General features: G+C 40.2%; 1 protein-coding gene across 1 annotated transcript; it reads left to right on the plus strand.

The window, feature by feature from the left end:
- Positions 1–1,690: 1,690 nt before the first annotated feature.
- On the plus strand, positions 1,691–18,694 carry HEXB (hexosaminidase subunit beta). Its single transcript, XM_039729618.1, has 14 exons — positions 1,691–2,038; positions 2,130–2,287; positions 5,602–5,667; positions 6,434–6,480; positions 6,685–6,795; positions 9,293–9,394; positions 10,954–11,083; positions 11,750–11,930; positions 12,953–13,039; positions 13,589–13,661; positions 14,311–14,485; positions 15,279–15,369; positions 15,596–15,700; positions 18,509–18,694. Exons 1-14 carry the CDS (start codon positions 1,746–1,748, stop codon positions 18,570–18,572), a joined length of 1,683 nt encoding a protein of 560 aa, XP_039585552.1. The 5' UTR covers positions 1,691–1,745; the 3' UTR covers positions 18,573–18,694.
- The last annotated feature ends 32 nt before the right edge of the window (positions 18,695–18,726 follow it).

The raw sequence follows: 18,726 nt of genomic DNA on the forward strand, positions 1-18,726 counted from the left end.
ACTTTCCAGTAAACAGAAGATTTAGTTCAGTATCTTACAGGCCCCCTTCACTGCAGCTAATTATCATTAACACTTCCTTCCCTGAAAGCTTACTGATCAAGATATGTCAAAGGAAACTATGAAATAACCCATAATTTCTAAGTATGTCTAAAAAGATGAACAGAGGTAGACAGCTGTAACAGATGAATCAACACAGTTGAGGAGACAATCACACCAGGCAAAGGAAAGATATATAGGGTATATTTAACAGGCAGCTGGAAACTCCTGCCACTACTCGAAGAGTAGAGTGTTACAATTGCCTTTGAGAGCACCAGAAAAGACAGCACTGTCATTTCCATTTCCATCTCCTGACATGCAGGAGCAGGAGGGTAGGCTTGCAGGTATCATGTCCTGTTGTGCCTCTTTGAAATCACCAAATAAAGAATTCCTTTTACTCATAGCATTACAATATTAAATAACATTCTGCTATGGATAGCCTGCATCAAACACTTTCCACTAAGCCTTCCCACTCCATTTGCGTGGTTGGGGCAGCAAATGGCAAAACTAGCATGTTTTGTGATCCATCCCCTTGAGGATGGCTGACCAACTCCTCAGTTCCTCTGCAATAGCAGACTACAGGTGTCAGCTCCCCCCATCATTGCTGTGGGTTTAACTGGTGCCTCAGCCAAAGCAACAATGATGGCATTTCAGTTCAATTAGAAGTGGCGTGAAGCCTGAATTCCTCCCCACTGTGACTTCAAGTCTTGAAATGCTTGAATTGCCTTCTTCACAAACTTCAGAACAACTTCCCCACTGAGATCGGTCAAAACACTGGGTTTGTTTGTTTAAAGGCTAAAACACTTCATAGCAACTCAATCTCTTGCTTGTTCACCATATAGCTTGTAATACATTCTGTAGAAAGCCTGTGAAAAGGTAGTTTCTGCTGAGACTGAAATTGTTGTGTAGCAGTACAAGAGATGCAGAATCTTTGCTTCATAAAAGTGTGGCCTGTATCACACCCTTTCCATACAGAAATTAAGCTGGCCCTGCCACGCTCTCTTATTCTGTAGAGCAGTGTCATGTGCAGGATCTCATGGTGCTGGCTGATGGAAAGTCATGGAATATGCTGAGCTGGAAGGGACCCATCAGGATCATTAAAGTCCAACTCATAGCTCTGAACAGGATAGTCCCATGAATCACACCATGTGCCTGAAAGCATTGTTCAAATGCCTCTTGAACTCTGTCATGCTGGTGCTGTGACCACTTCCTTGGGGAGCCTGTTCCAGTGCCCAGCCACCCTCTGTGTGAAAAACCTTTTCCTGATAATAACGTGAACGTCTTGTAATTCAGCTGCATACTGTTACCTCAAATCCTGTCACCTGCCCCTCTGTTTCCCCTCTCGAGAGTGTTGAAAACTACAATGAGTTCTTCCCTCAGTCTCCTCCAGATGGAACCAAGCGACCTCAGCCGGTCTTCATACATCTCACCCAGACCCTTCACCACCCTCGTGGCTCTCCTTTGGACGCTAATAGTTAATGGTTTTTTAAGTGAGAAGGCCCCTCAGAGGACCATGAACGACGCACCAGGCCCAGCGAAGCGGCCCTCGGGCCCCGTGCCGGCGGCGCTCCGGCCGAGGGGCCGCCGGGCGGGCGGTGCCGCGGGCGGGCGCTGAGGCTCCCGAGCCCGCCCCGACCGCCCCGTGGCGCCGGAGGCGGAGTCGGGCTGCCCTGCCAGTGGAACAGGCGGGCTGAGGCAGCTGCCTCAGTATGGGCAGAGCCATGGGGCTGGCTGGGCTCCTGCTGGGGCTCGTCGTGGTCCCCGCCGTGCTGGTGAGCACCAACCTCCGCCACGGCGCCCCGCGGACCGGGGCCGAGCCGGAGCCGTCCGGCTGGGAGCTGGCGGCAGACGCCGTCCCCGAGGACTCGCTGTGGCCGCTGCCGCAGTGGGTCCGCACGTATCCTCGCCAGCTGCAGCTAGCGCCCAGCCGCTTCCAGCTGGTGCACGGCGCCGGCTCCTCGGCGGGGCCGGGCTGCGGGCTGCTGCAGGACGCCTTCCGCAGGTGAGCAGCGGCGGGGCCGGGGTGCTGCAGCGGCGGCCCGGGACGGGAGCAGCCGCCTCAGGGCCCGCCGGCTCCTCTGCTTCCCCGGCAGGTACTATGAGTACATGTTCGGGCTTTCCTGGCGGCGGACGTGGGGCCGCAGGCCGCTGGCTGCCCGAGCGGAGCCCGAGCTGTTCCAGCTGCAGGTGGTGATCGAGGCGGGGGACCCTGGCTGTGACAGGCACCCGCAGCCCGCCTCCAGCGAGGCCTGTGAGTACCGCTCACCGCGCCCCTCCTTCCCGGCCCGGGCAGCACCGTTACGCGCCTCGTTCCTATCACGTGCCCGGTGCAGAAGTCAGCAGGTTTTGGGGTGGTTTCTTTGGGGAACTGGAAAGCACGGGCTCTCGGAAGCCCACAAAAACATTTCACAACAGTGGCGACCAGAAGATAATGCTTGCTCTTGATACTATGAGAAATCTCAGCTCACCGTGAATCATGAAGCTTATCACGTGTCGCCTATGATTTTTGCAGTTGGGCTATCGTACAGCTCACTTATCTGCTACCAGCCTTTCCAGCAGCTGGCATTGGGAATCAGAGATACCATAGTGTGCAGTAGCAAGTTATCTTTGCCCAGAGATCTGTGCATAGTCAGGAGATGATCCCTTTCAGTACAGAGTATTTATTGAGTGAAGGCTGTTGCTGCTTACCGTCTCCTAAGAAGTGACTGCATTTAAATTGATCTACTTACACTGAGATATGTACGTGGTATTTCCTGTTTTTCCAGGAAAACCAGAAAGTGTTAGTTGAACTTGTTATTTGTCTTGCAGTCCCATAAATCTACTTCCTTTCTCTCTGCAGAAACAAAAAAGTATTTAAAAACATGATTTGTATTGGACTTATTTTTCTATGTTTCTTTAGTTCTGTGACTAAAGTCCAGAGTGGAGAAGTACTCTTAAGTATTGCAGTACTAATCGCCAGAGAATTTCCTTAACAGAAATAAGACTGTGCAATAATATTGCTTTTTGTCTGGGCAGGATAACACAAAAATCTACATATTCAGTTAGTGTAGACCTGTTTTGAGATAATCTTCTGTTGTTTGGTATCCAGGATACAGATCCTTAGAAAAAAGATCCCTTTAATCTCAAGTCACACATCTGCAGCAGGATTAATTCCACCTGACTTGTGACAGAATGTACTGATATTAAATTCACTCAATCCTTTTGGGACTTATAGCCGTTTGATTTTTATGCACAAGCTTATAATACATTTCAATGCAAATGAAATATTACAGTAAAAATGCTAATGCTCTTGACATTGTTCTGCCAGTCAGGTTTTTGTGTTGCTTTATTGCTATTTGAACTTTGAGCTTATTTGTGAACTTAAGATTTTAACAAAAGCTGATTCTTGTCTTATGTCATGGAATCTTTCAGACCATGTGATTTTTAGGTTGCATTCTTTAGAGCAGGAAGTTTTTTCCTTCTGCTTTAAGAAATAAGTTTTCTGTTACAAATAACATGTTTTCTTAATGTAATCAGCTGAGCATTCCCGGCTTCAGCAGTTTTAATTTTCTGGTTTTTAATGAGCTGTGTTTTTAAGGGTTCAGATTCTGAAAAATGCTGTTATTGGTGACTTGCGGTTTGGGTGGTCTGGCTTGTTAATAAAGATAGTATGGACCAGTCATGACTGTCTTGTGGCAAGAGTATTGGATATGTAATCAAAGTACAGGTTATCTGCCCTCCTGCCTGCTGACTTGTTACCTGTTTGTGTAAAGTGTTTCAAGCAGCTTATTGTAAAACTTTCCAAGTTCATTTAAGGAATCAGAAAAAAAAAAAAAACAAACCAAAACCCAAATAAACCTGCTGTGTTGGAAATAAATCCTTGACAATTTATCACCTTTTCCCTACAGTTTACCTGTGGAGATTGCAGTAATCTTCTAAATTTTCTTTCTTACTCCAAACACCCAGTATGTGTCATCAGTTCTTAGGTTAACATGGACGCTTGAGGTACTTTCTCCATGTCACTAAATGGCTTTTCTCTGGTAGTTTAGATAAATGTTTGAACTGTGTAAATTGTAGCCAACCATTCTTTCATACTGACACAGATCACATAAGTCATTATATGATAATTCAACCTTTTGATTTTTTTTCTCTGCTCTTTCAGATGTGCAATTATTGCTTTGATGTTTGAAAAATAATATAAATCTAGAGGTGTTTTATATTTTTATGCATATATATGTATGTGATTTTAAAAAAATACTTAAAATATATTTGTTTGTTCTCTAAAATGTACTGAATCACCTTAAATTCAAAATTATTTTAGCTTTTTTTTTTTTGCTACTACTGTACTGTACTCCAGTACTTAAGGGAGCATTGTTACAGATTCCTTCAGGTACCATCCTTCATTTTACTTACCATACTTCATCTTACTGCCCCCATAGTGGTGCTCAGGTCAGGAGGGTGACCTGGCATCCTGTAGGTGCATCAGGGACAGCATCACCAGCTGGGCAAGGGAGGGGATTGTCCTGCTCTGCTCTGCTCTGCACTGGGGCAGCCTCACCTCGAGCGCTGGGGGCAGTTCTGGGAGCCACAGTATAAGAGAGATATACAACTATTGGAGAGTGTCCAAAGGAGCGCCATGAGGATGGTGAAGGGCCTTGAGGGGAAGCTGTGTGAGGAGCAGCTGAGGTCACCTGGTCTGTTCAGCCTGGAGGACACTGAGGGACCACTCCCTGTGGTCCTCACAAGGGGAAGCTGAGAGGCAGGTTGTCATCTCTTCACTTTCATGACCAGTGACAGGACTTGAGGTAGCAGCACAAAGCAGAGTAGGGGAGGTTTAGGCTAGTTATCAGGAAAAAGTTTCTTCACCTTGGCTGTGGCTGGAGATTGGAACAGGCTCCCCAGAGAAGTGATCACAGCACCAAGCCTGAGAGATTTTAGGAGACATTTGAACAATGCTTTTAGGCACATGGTGTGGTTCCTGAGGGTGTCCTGTGGACAGCCAGAAGTTGGACTTAATGATCCTTATGTATCCCTTCCAACTTAGCATATTCTGTGATTCTGTATTTTGATTAGTAATTTTTTTAATAAGACTTTAATAGTAAGCACCTGACAATATTATATGACAACTTACATCTTTACAAAAAATATGTAACCATAAACTGTATAAAAAGAAGGTAAAAGAAGAGGTAAACTTTTCATAATCATGAAAAGTTTGGCTTAGCCACCCAACCTTTATCACTTATGTCTTAAATGCAAAAATATAGTTTGTTGTGTTTTGAGTCAGTTGGGTTAAACTTTGCTGGAATTTTGGCTCATGTACAATATTTTAGCATTGCCCTTACTAAGCACCTTACTTCTTTTATCTTCTTTCTGATGAGGTGTTCACTCTCTGAACAGTTGCTTGCTTTATATGGGAAAACACAGATGGAAAATAATTGCATGCTATCATCACTAAAATCAGCATTGGTTGGAATTTAATACACAAAGGGAGATGTGACACTTGAAGAATCTTTATAATGCCTTTTGGCATGTTCTTGGAATTAATTCTTTTTTAAAGAGTAAGCATTTTCTTTTTTTTTTCTTTAGACCATTTAACTATAACTGAACCTGTGGCTATACTGAAAGCTTCTGAGGTATGGGGTGCTTTAAGAGGTAAGCTGATGCTTTTCACATTTTTTTAGGGTTTAACAAACTTCATGGCAGACCAAGAACCAGCTGACCACAGAGTCTTGTCCTCATTCAGTACTCCATTGGAAGTAAGCTTAGTCAGACCAGAAGGATATGCAGATGTTTATCAGTTAGATCCTTGGTCCAGATACTCAGCATCTCAGATCCAGTGGCACACTGTGAGTACATGCTTGCTGTGCCTGAAATGAGCCAGGCCAAGCAAAAAGCTTTCTAAACTACAGTGTGAACTGATTATTTTCTGACTGCACCTAGGAAGTGGACATGCTGAACACATCACAAAGAATAATAATCCTGACATTTCAGTCTGCCGTTCTTACTGAATGTTAAGCCTATATATTAGTTACCTATAAATCAACAGATTTTTCATGCTGAATTAGAAATTTCACAGTTCCAGATGTTACAGGAATAGATGTACAACAAGAACAGAAATTTCCAACTTACTCTCAGTGACTTTCTTACTGTTTGGGGATTAATCTGCTACATCTGACCAGCAGTACAGGTATTCAGTATCTGTGCATAATAGAGAATTTGAATGGTTCTCTCCAGAATTTTTTAAATGGTGATGCTTGAGCAATTAAGGGAACTGTGCTAATGAGAAAGAAATTCAGCTACAAAGCATTCTTCTTAGCTACACAAATGTCTGTAAATAGTTGTGGTGCTGTTCATAACTAAAATTTTAAGGGCAAGTACTGGGCTATAATTGAGATCCTTTTCTTGGATATTTTTCCAGGTTTGGAAACCTTCAGCCAGTTGGTTCATGAAGATGACTATGGAAGTGTAAGTATGGCTATTAATTAAATCCACTGTCCTGGTACTGGGTGCCTCTCTAGACAGAGCAGATCTACCAGTTTCGTTCAGCAACATTTCAGTTTGTTACATATTTCCAGGAATCATTTTCTGAAAAAGAAAAAGTACTTTCTGTTTGAAATTATGAATATGAAATTAATATGAAATTCTAATTTTTAAATTTTGTTCTTATAGTTTCTTGTCAATGAATCTGAAATCAGTGACTTCCCAAGATTTGCTCATAGAGGAGTCTTATTAGATACTTCAAGGCATTATTTACCATTGAAATCTATTCTTACAAACCTGGTAAGTAGGCAGTTTAATATCATTGATAATGAAGGCTTTTTGTTGTGTTTTGGCTCCTGAAGCAGGTAGCAACTGGAGATCGTATGAAAGAAGAACCCATCTCCTTTATCTGACTTTAAAAGGTCAGAGTGAACTTTGCTAAGCAAAAGTCTGAACATAGACTGGAGAGGAGTCAAGTGGGCAGACACAGTGATTATTGAATCTCCAAAGGGGACTGGTGTTTGTGGTACCTCGGATTCTCTGTATTTTCTGAAGCCTAAATCAGTTTATGCATTATTTCTTGGAGGCATGTTTTGAGACATCTGACTGTCATCAAGCAATACAAGAATTTACAATGTAAATTCTAGCTTCAGTGCCAGTGATTTCAGGAGAACGCCAGTCTTTTGGAGCAGACTTTGGTAGTCCAGCAGCAGGCTTAGGTTCTTCCTTAGGCTGCCAAGTGCAAGCCAGTAATTAAGTATTACAGAGCAAGGGAGGAAATTCAAAATGTTAATGGGAAGCTACTGAATAATAAGCCCAGACTAACCAATAAAACCAATCAAAACTTCCTCCAAAAAGCGTAAGCAAGCACATTAAAAATTAATGTACTCCAGCCCTGATGGAAAGGTGATGTATTTGTATAAGCTTAGCAGCCAAAGATGGGGTTTTTACTGTTTTGCACTCCCTGTTTTTTTGGGTTTTTTGTTTAAGTCCTTGTAGGAGGGATTATTTAGTTGGTTGAAGTGGAGGAACAGGCTGTTTCCTGTCTTGTCTCTGACTTGCTTCTCCAAGGTGAAATAATACCTGAAATTGCCCCTCCATGTTGCAAAACTTTGACAAATAGGTATAGGATAGGCAGAAAGAGTGCAGGTAAGCAGTCTTTAATTTCTGAGGTCATCCCTGAACTATGTTCAGAACTTGTCCTTTAGGTATTTACCACTTGTTTGAACACTCAAGGTCAATGCTTGTTCAGCAAGTAATGCTTGTGTAGTGTTACATTTGCGACAGAGTGCTTCAAAGCCTCAAATATTTGTGTCAATATTTTTTGTCTTGTCTAAAAGATATCCAAAGAGACTTGCATTTCTAACTATTTTTGTGTTTCTGTAACTGCTGCTTTTCTGCTTTCTTTCCTTAAATTGCATGTCCGTCTCTTATACATTATCAGAGCTACATTTAATGATGTTTGCTGGTTTAAGAACAAGTATGCTTTTCTTCCCACCTCTGTGCCTTCTTGAATCCCAACTAATAAGAAGGATCTGTAATCTCTGACATGTGGCGATTAGGGCAGCAGTTCAGGTAGATTTCTTGTTTGTGTTCAACTACTGTCTGTATTTCCAGCATTGTTCTTGAGGAAGGAGTAAGTGAAATGAAGGTCGAGATGTAGTTTTCTGTGTTGAAGGATGGCATTGGTTAGAAGTGCATGAAGACATGGCAATTAAAACTTCTCCAGTGTAATGGAAGAGATTAAATAAATCTAGGAAATGGACAAGATATAAACCTTCCTTTGTATTTGGTGGGAGTTCCTGAAGAGATTTTGTCACCTCTTTAAATACACCTAGGTGAAAAAATAATGGGAGGAATGGGTGGGAAAAACAATTGTATTGTGGCAAGGGATTGGGAGCAGCTGTGTGGCTGTCAATCTTGAACGATGTAAACACTTACTTGGTCTGCTCACAGCACACCCTTCTAGTGACTAACAAACCAGCATAACTCAAGGTATGTGTGTAACTATCCAACTGGAGTCATAATTCTAAAATAAGTGTGTTAATACTGATCTTGATCATCTTCAAGATGAAAAAAGGGAAGTACTGACACTGCTAAGAATGAAAACATAAAAGAAACACTGTCTTTTGCAGGGGAAACAGTTCATTTTGCATGCATTTTAAATGGATTCTGCAGAAGTCACTAGTGAGGAGGGATGTACTATGTAGTAGGAAACTCTCATGCTGTTCTGTTTTCAAGTCCAAGGTATTTAGTTGTAAAAGTATAAGCTTTTCTGTAAGCTGAAAATAGTTGATGGTACATAGAGAATTACCCACAGAACCATCTGTGTTGGAAGGGACCCAGAAGGATCATCAAGTCCAACTTCTGAATGAATGGTCCATATGGGGATCAAGCCTGCAACCTTGGTGTTAGTAGTGCTTGAGCTAATCTCAGCATACGTATTCTGAAGTGGAAGAAATTCATAAGTGTTCATAACAGTTCATATTACACTGGCTGGTAGAGTGGGGATCAAATGAAGAGTTTGTTAACAGCAGTGGTGAAAATAGATTGCAGAGGAGTGGAGCAGTAGGTGCATGTGCTTCTAGGATTTAGTGAAACAATGCTTTTTTGGTTTGTTGTGGGAGGCTGTTGGGTTTTGGTTGGTTTTTTGGGTGGTTTGGTTTGGTTGAGGTTTTTTTCTTTTTTAGTTGTTGCTCTAGGCATCCGGGATATGCTGGGACAAGACCACTTTTTTGCATAGATTTTTAATGAGAATGAAGTGTTTAACTAGACTCTATTGCCTTATTTGTTACAGGATGCCATGGCTTTTAATAAGTTCAATGTTCTCCACTGGCATATAGTAGATGATCAGTCCTTCCCTTACCAGAGCATTTATTTCCCTGAATTAAGTGATAAGGTGAGTGAATATCATTGTAGCAGGGTAGAAGGGCAGAAATCTGGCACATATATAATGAAAATAACATGCAGAGTTAACCAGTGCTTGAGGACATGTGCTTTGGCTGGTTGTGAAACTACCATGGGACCAGTAACCAGCAAGTCCATAATTAGGATCCTGCATGAGTTCCTATGTGGACCATTTTTAAGTCTTCTTTTGGATACATGGTAAATGACCACCTTTACTCTTCTGTGCAACCTTTCTGAATAATCCTTAGTGTTTACAGGCCTTCAAACACTAATGGTATGCAGATAAGTAGTGAACACTGCTTGGATTTCTGTTGATGGGTTTCTTTAACTGGTTAACTTCTGCCACTCAAACAAATGTAAGAGATTTTCCTGCCAGCTCTTAGCACCTCTGCAATAGTAATACTATCCTTATAAAACACATCTGTAAGAGATCCAAAAGTGCAAGGTTGTTTACTGAAGCAAGTACAGTGGAATGTGTCTCTTTATTTCAGATGAATAGTAGGCTTTGTTATGTTAGTGAGAGCCACTATGAGGTTCTTGCTCACTCACGGTACAGTAGGAGCCAAATCAAATGTAGTAAAGAATAATTAAGTAGACTAAGCCTAAGTACAAGATTTGTGATTCTGTTTTAAAATGCTTGCTAGAATCTGATCCTCATGAAAATTCTGTTGGCAGTGATAGAGCAGATGCTGTGAAAAATTTTATAATTCAAAAATTGCAGATGTTACATAGTGCAATCAGATTATTTTTTGTGGTAAAAGCAAACTCTAGTAGAGTTCTGTCATATATCCCACTGACAACTAGAGAGGGTGAGATGGTCTTTGTCTCAACAAGCTTCTCTTTGAAAGGCTTCTTGTCTGCTGTTTCCTTTTTTGAGTAACTTAGCTGTGGAAACCATTTTAGGATAAGCAGAAGCTTAAGGTGCTATTTATCATGAAGAACATCTTTGGCAAGCATCTGTTTCACCAAACTTTAGTAACCTGGGTCATTGTCACATTTGTTGGCTGTGTGGGAGTGGAATTACACTCAAATTTAGTGTCACAAAAGAAGCACGTCCTGATACTAGCTAAATTAGTCACACACAAAACTGAGAAGCTGAGATGCTGGAAGTTCTTTCTGACTTGGCAGAATTTTTCCATTAGTCTTGTGTGTTATGTAGTGAGTGCCCTATATTTCAGAGCTAATTAGCTCTGAAATAGAAATTTCTGTACAGAAAAAGAATTTCTGTACAGAAATTCTTCTCTGTACAGAAGAATTGAAAACCATGTCTTTCAAAATTCTGAAGGAAAAGAAACTAGCTGTTCTGTGTTCTTCAGTAACTGCAAGCTAAGGAGGAAAGGAAGGTCTCCTTAAGCTGATCAGTCTCAGTATTGTGAGTTTGTTGTTTTGGTGGGATTTTTTCCTTCTCCACAAGTTAAGTGAAAAGTTATGTCTGTGCAGTTGCTAAACCACAGCCAACTTGTAAAACTGCTCTCCAGTCTAAGTTAAAATACTTCCATCCGAATTTTGTGCTGGTATAGTGTGTTGTCTCTAAATGTGAATATTTTACAGGGGGCATATTCCTCTAATCTCATCTACACTCCTGCTGATGTCCGTCTGGTGATTGAGTATGCCCGGTTAAGAGGCATCAGAGTTATCCCAGAGTTTGATACACCAGGACACACGCAGTCTTGGGGAAAAGGTATGTCCAAGAAAGTATTAATTGTTAAGAAATTGTGGTAAGTAGTAGCAAACAAATTAAATTTTAAAGAACTAACCAATAAAGTACTTTGGAAGGCCCTTGATAAGAGGTAAGGAAGAGGCATTAAGTGATGTCATGACCTTTACAGGTTACAGGAAATAAAATGAAGAAACATGTTCTGTTGACATGTTCCGTGCTAGGTGTGTGTGCAAGGGTACAGATACATTCTGCTTTAGACATCATTTTACCTTGAGCTATGTACCCCACACACACACAGAGTAATAAAAAGAAAAAGATAACCGTCTGAAGCATACTCGTTACGTTTGGCTTTCTTCTAACTGGCTTCCTTCTGATATTCATTAAAGCTTTTTCTTTTGTTCAAGTAGTTATCCAAATGCTGTTTTCCAAGTATTGTGACATGTTACATATGTTAAGTTGTATTAAATCATAAATGTGAAAGTCAGAGTCCTGATTGCCAGTTAGAGGGTTCTTCAACCTTTTACAAGTTGTGTTATTTCATCCTGCCTCTATTTGATTATATTTAAAATAGGTGAACACTTAGGTCATGAATATTTACCTTTTTAATATAGCTAACTGCTTCTTCCTGCTAGCAAAGTTAGCATAGCAACATGAAACTGAGTATCATCTATTAATTGTTTTTATTAGGTCAAAAAGATCTTCTCACTCCTTGTTACAATGGAGGACAGCCAACTGGGTCCTTTGGACCTGTAAATCCTGTTTGGAATACAACTTACGACTTCATGACTAAGTTCTTTAAGGAGATCAGCAGTGTATTTCCAGATGAATTCATTCATTTGGGAGGAGATGAAGTGGACTTCAGTTGTTGGTATGGTGACAATTCCAGGAACAAATGCCTAGTGCTTCGTAAACCTGCCCACCTGCATCAGTTACGGAACTCAGTTGCATAAAATAGTTTTCACTGCGTAACCAAAAGATCTCCACTCCTACCTCTGTAACAATTTACAGGCAGATCATTTGTGATCCTCAAAAAGCAACTGATGTGCAGAATTTTGCTTTGACTTTCAATATCATAAATATTCAGATATTCTAAAGGATTTCTTTATGAAAATTACCCTGGCAGGACAGAAGACTAGTATGTTAGAAAAGTACTAGATAAGAAAATTAACATTTAAATGGTTTGTGTTAAAGTAGATATTTACAGCCCACCAGAAAACCAGGTAACAGTAAGAATTACCAAACAGATTAATTAAGAACACTATTAATACATACTGTATTAGAAGTACAGTATGTATTAATAGTGTTCTTAATTCAGTTGTGGATGTTAAATATTTTGGAGTCTTTCTTCTGAAGAGACTAATTAATAATAGAGGATTTGGAACATTTTGATGAGTATTCAAATTGATCTAGTTAGTATTTCTACATTCTCTTTAAAGATCGAATCCAAACACTCAGGACATGATTTAATTTTTATAGAGGGAAAAACTTCTGACAAATGCTATAGCACAGAAATGTTGGTTTGCTTTTTGTGGTAGAAACCAAAATTGTTGAGGTCTCAGACTGTTGATGACCTTGGCACAAAGTGGCTGAGATGCTAAGGAACCCCAAAGCTCTTAGGAGGCAGCCTGCCAGAGACTTGTTTCAGAACAGGGACTCCATCAGATTTACCACAGATTAGGTCTGTTGGCTTTATTTCAAATCAGGATAAAACTCTTTCAAAATATCTAAGTCATGTTAACCTGCTGCTTCTGCTCTGCAATGTGTTCCAGGCTGTGGCATGCTAAGGCATCAGTTACTTTGCTGTGCATAGGTAGAAATTATTGAGAAATCTGGTTTAAAACATAACTGAAATAATCTTTTTTTAAACTTGTTCTCTTGTTATTATTTAAGGAAATCTAACCCTGAGGTGAAAGAGTTCATGAAGAAGCAAGGTTTTGGTATTGACTATGCTAAACTGGAATCTTACTACGTTCAGAAGTATGTTGATTTTTTTTAATTCTTGCTGGTTTTCACCATTATTTGAAAGTGGCATTGAGGTGCTGATATGGAAGCTGACTTAGTATATACATTATTTTGAAAAATTGCCACATATTTGGAACTATCCACTTTATTTTAAAATATCAGGTCTGAAGTCCGTGGCTTTAAAATGTTGGACGCAGCACGGATATGTAAGCTAGTTCTACACACACTGTGAATGTATTGGGTATCTTAAACTAACATCTGTAGTAGTGTCAGCACAAGGGTGGGGAGGAAATTTTTGCAGACATTTCTTTCTCTCCTGAGAAACACGGACTTAGTCACCCTGTATGAGTTGCTGGGTTGTATTAATGCACGTGCCCATTATTCTACATGGTTGAACATGCTCTGCAAGCATGGTTCTGAAACCAGAACAACCTGCTTTTTCTTGGTGCCCTCTACAGTGGTGGGAAAGGTCTGATATGCCTAGGGGTAGAAAATGTTGCTGCTTTGAGTGCTTGTACTTATCTCATTGAAGTTCACAAACCTGATCTTATTTCTAAATTCTAGCATTTTAGACATTGTTTCCTCCTACAACAAAGGACAAATGGTCTGGCAAGAAGTGTTTGATCACAAAGCGCAAGTAAGACGGGAAAATTAGTAAGGTACTCTTGCATAACACCACAATATTGTGTGAGGCTTCCAGAGCAGACTATTAAGTAAATCTGGCTTTGTCTCTTAAGAGTTAAAGCAAAGTCTGCTGATGTTAGTAAATCTCTCCAGCTGTGGGTAATTTCAATGCCTTGAAATTATCATTTGTGGAATATGTAATAGGTGAAACAGGAACACCAGCATTGAAATGCTTTTTATAGGTGAACAGAGTTAATATAATAACTTCAAAACATAAGATTAAAGGGTAGAGAATTTTCTGTGAGTTTTCTGAGGGTTTTTTTGTCTTACTTAACTATGTGTCCAGTAACACCAAATGATCAGCATTTAAGAGCTGGTAAGATATGGGGTGCATGTAGGAATCCTCTTAAAGCATTAACTGTCTATAGCATAACCTAGGCTTCACTGTAGCTGAGTGTTTAAAACCCGCAAAAAGCTAATCAGCTTTAGACTGTGGAGGGGGGAGGGGAGAGATGACAAAAGGTAGTTTCCTAAATATTCCTTTTCAAAACAAAATAGAGAGTTTTGAAATTCATGATCCTTTTCCTTGATAACAACAACTAGGACTGCCATTAGTAGTTTTGGGTTAAGTTGGTTAGTTTGTTTGTCCTTTCCTCTTTTAGCTGAAACCGGACACCGTAGTTCAAGTGTGGATGGCAAATAACTATGCTCGTGAACTGAGCAGAGTCACGGGAGCTGGGTTCACTGCTGTCTTGTCAGCACCTTGGTACCTAGACTACATTAGTTATGGGCAAGACTGGAAGAAATACTACAGTGTTGAACCACTTAACTTCCCTGGTTTGTTACCTTTTTTTATATATGTGTTCTGTGCATGAAACTCCTTGGTTTGTAGTACAGTGTAAATGGAAAGAATAGGGCTGTTTAGAGTGGCCATACCATCATTGTGACTATAGTATCATCAAAGGAATTATGGTCAGCTAGAACTCTGAAAAGCTCTTTAAAAAAAAGGAACTTTTCACTTCTCACAGTGAAAGGTGTTACCTTCCTCAAGAGTTTGATACTGGTGTTTGTGTTGAGATAGAATGCTGGACTAGGTGGGCAGATGCTTTAGGAGCAGAGCTGTGCAAAATGGCTGTTTCTGGAAAGACACTGAATTCATGTTACCAAGCTCCTTGATTGTTAAACTAGCCTAGAAAAATACATGTTCTCTCCCTATATCTAAAGTTGATACAAACATCTTATGCTTTCCACGGGGCTTTCATTTTTTGTGAGGAACCTCTCAGAGCTCATTAAGAATACCTGACTAAGTAATTTTTTCAAGGAATGTTCTGCATGTGGTAGAATGAAAGTTTCCATGAGGTTTTAAATCTCTGAGGAATGTCAAAAAGCTGAGGAATCTCTTCAGAGCATAAAAGGCAAAATGCTTTCTGACAGAGCAGAGAAATAACTTCCCTGGGCAAATGCCTTGGTGGTTCTCCCATTCAGTAACAAGACTACCAAAATGTAATTTAATACTCAGGATAGCTCAGGTATTTTATATGAAAATAACTGAACATCAGTCCTATATAATTGTTGATATATGCCCATCTTCTGGACAGAGAAGAATGCTGACTTTCTGGTTTGAATTCAGGATCTGACGAACAGAAGAAACTTTTAATAGGTGGAGAAGCTTGCTTGTGGGGGGAATTCGTGGATGCAACTAACCTGACACCAAGATTATGGTATGGACTGCTTTGTAATTCGATTTTAAAAAGCCAGCTATAAGAAGCATTAATTATTCCCACAGGAATATGCTATTGCTAACAGTGCTTTGTGCTGAACCTAAGCAGCTATGAAATTAATGCTTCTGGGTATTGAAGTGTTATATTAGACCTGGTATTAAAAAAAAAAAAAATCTATTCTTGGTTATAGACCATACCTACTCTAAAACTTAGTATACCTTTATAGGCCTCGAGCAAGTGCTGTTGGAGAAAGACTCTGGAGCAGCAGCAATGTGACCAACTTGCAGGACGCCTACAAAAGGCTGACTAAACATCGATGCCGCATGCTCCGGTAAGATTTAGTAGCTACAGTGTATCTTGGTTCTCAGTTTTATAATTAATGGAATAAAGGTACAGGCATAAACTGCTGGCCTGGAGATGAAAGGAAGAGAGATAGTAGTTTAACCTGACTGTAAATACAATCCCATTTGATTTCATATCCACAGAAGAGGAAGACAGACACATTAAGACAGGAGCTCTGGACAGTTTTGCAACCAAAATTTTCAGAACTCACTTTTTTCAGTGAAATACTAGGACTCTGCTGTGTTTCTGTTTCCTGTAAAGGAAAAATGAACACCATGATTGACTTATTTCAGACAAAATTTATATTAAAGGGTACGTGAGAAGAGTATACTGACAGAAGGAAGAGCAGGCTTCTAAAAAAAAAAGGTGGTGTTATTTGTTTATTATGAGTAATAATTAAAGACCTGCAGCAGGTAATCAATTGGAGCTGTTTGCATGAGAGTTGAGCTTGGGCAAGCTATTCTTTATTGCCTTACTTTAGGGGCTGAAAGGGGTGGATAAGCAGTCTGTGACAAATTTTAATTCATTTATGTACTGACTAAGTTTACAGTAGTCATAACACATTCTTCTCCCTGTTCTTTCCTAAAAAGTACCTAGACAAGTTACTGGTTATTTAATGCTAATGTTATCTTTTGTACATTTACAGTTGCTGATATGAGTGATTTCTAGGTTTTAAGTCCAAGTTTGACTTCACTTTTGAAGTATACAGTCAGAGAGCTGAATAGTTGAACTGCAGCAAGCATGAAACATAACATTTTATTCCTCTACAAAAGTTTATGACAACTCATTGAAAACTTCAACTCTGTGGTAGTAGTTCAAGGCAGATACAAATCAAATTTTTAAAGAACAGGATACAACAGCAGTTATAGTCAGCACTTGAAACTCAAGCTCTCTGCTCATGTTCATGAAGATGTCTTAGCATGATTATCTGTTGGAATTGCTTTAGTTTTGAGTGTATGTTTAGCTTACTGTCACTCTTTAATTAAGAGTGACTGATGGACGTAAAAGTTTTGACTTGGCCGAGTTACTTTAAGCTGGCTTCAAATAATTATGTAGGAAAATAGCTGTATGTAAGTTGTGCTATCTCCCTTTGTCATGAGAAAAACATTAAGATACATTAAGAGTAAGTTGATAAACACACGTTAAAAACAATATTAAAGTGATTTTAAAACGTGTCCTGTTACTTTAGCAGGGTGGTGCATCTCTTGGTGGGGCTCAGGAAAACACTGCTACAACTGAGCAGTTAAGTGTACAGTGGCTGTACCACTAGGATTAGGGTTTTGCAGTGAACTAAGCTATGCTGTTCCTGGACCTTGTTGACTCCACTGCATCTGCATCTTCTCAGATAACACTGGTAGTTGTATTGCTGTACAGGGAGCTGGTCCAGATAACAGCAGCTGCTCTGGTAATGCTGGCATGAGAGATGCAGAATGCAGGGGCAGACTAAGGACTACTCCCTGTACTTGTTGCACATATTTAGCAACAGAGAGTAGTCCAAGGACAAACTGTTTTGCTGACTTATGATGAACAGTTCCTGTTAGAAAGTAACTACCTTAGTAAAATGATATGTTGTCCTGAAAATTACTCTTTTTTATACTGAACCAGAAAAACACTAGAGAAACCATTTCCTTTCCACTGATGAAATGAAAATTCCTTGGGGCTGCAGCTGTTGTGTTTCGTGTATATGAAATACACAATAGCCTTCCTCAAAGAGCATTGTATCAGGCTGTTGTAGTCTTAGCATGTACACAAGGACTATGTCCCTACTAATGTTTTTATTGATTGCATATACACAGACTATGGCAGTTGTAGGAGGACAGGGGCCTTTTCCAAGAGAACAAAGATCTCTGGCTTGCTCTGCCGCTGGGTACCAGTGAGCAAGGGGAATGGGTAGGTAGCACATTGTAACATCTAGATCCTGGTCACTGGAAGAACTCTGCCTACTGAAGATCAAGGCCACTGCTCTTGAAATAGTACTGTGAATGCAGTAGGTACTAGGCAGCTCCAAATTCAGCTTCTTCTAGGATACAGCAACCCAGACTGCAGAGAAATGGTGATGGGAGGAAAGAAACAAGAAGACGGGCATATATTCCAGAGACCCAGACACCAAGCCTTGTCTTTGCTAAGAGTGTGTCCTGCTTAGGGGCAGCAGTCCTTAAGCTGAGCTGTTACTCAGTTTCTTCCACTGCACCACTAAACATTAGTAGCAGCAGTAGCTATATTTTAAACATTTGAGAAATAGGATATTGTTTACAACTATTTTAATTCTGAAACATGTCTTTTGTACTATCTTACTGCACCATCATAAGCCACAGGGGTTGGTTTGTTTTTAATGCCACATGAGAACAAAATTATGATTGTGTAAGCTGAAACAAATTGACTCCTCCCCCCAAAATAATGAAAATCATGGAAATAGAGCTGCATATGAAGGAAACATTGAGGTTGGGAGAGGGAAGAATGTGTAAATGTCAGTTGACTTATATTTGCCTTTCTTAGGACTTCCTTTCAATAAAAGCAATAGATTTTGCGGAACATCAAAAGAACTAGCCCCTGAATTTAAGCTTTTCAACGTGTCTGCTAATAGCCTGGTACCTCTGATTGAAACAGAGGTTCAATCAAAAGTACAATCAAAGTAAAATAGGGCCCTTTTTCACTCCCTAAATAGGCCAGCTGTTGTTTCTTGGGAGTAGTTTTGTTTATATAGTTATTAAAATAGATTGCCAGTATCTCTCTTCCTGCCTACACAAGCAGCCAGTTGTTTGATTATAGTCATACCCATTCCACTTTATTTTAACAGCCGTGGCATAGCGGCCGAACCGGTGTTTGTTGGATACTGTGCGCATGAAGCAAGAGGGCCATAACTACTGCAAAGACTTCTTGTCAACAGCCTGAAGTGCCTCTGGGATATGAATACGTATGTGTGGTTTCGTATCTGAATCAAGACTTGAAATTTTTACTTTTAAAATAAAATTATTTGACAGCCTTGTTGGAGTAAAAATTATCATTTTTAACCTT

This window comes from Passer montanus, unplaced genomic scaffold (assembly GCF_014805655.1).
Source record: "Passer montanus isolate IOZ18808 unplaced genomic scaffold, ASM1480565v1 scaffold7, whole genome shotgun sequence".
In the NCBI taxonomy this organism is placed as follows: Eukaryota; Metazoa; Chordata; class Aves; order Passeriformes; family Passeridae; genus Passer; species Passer montanus.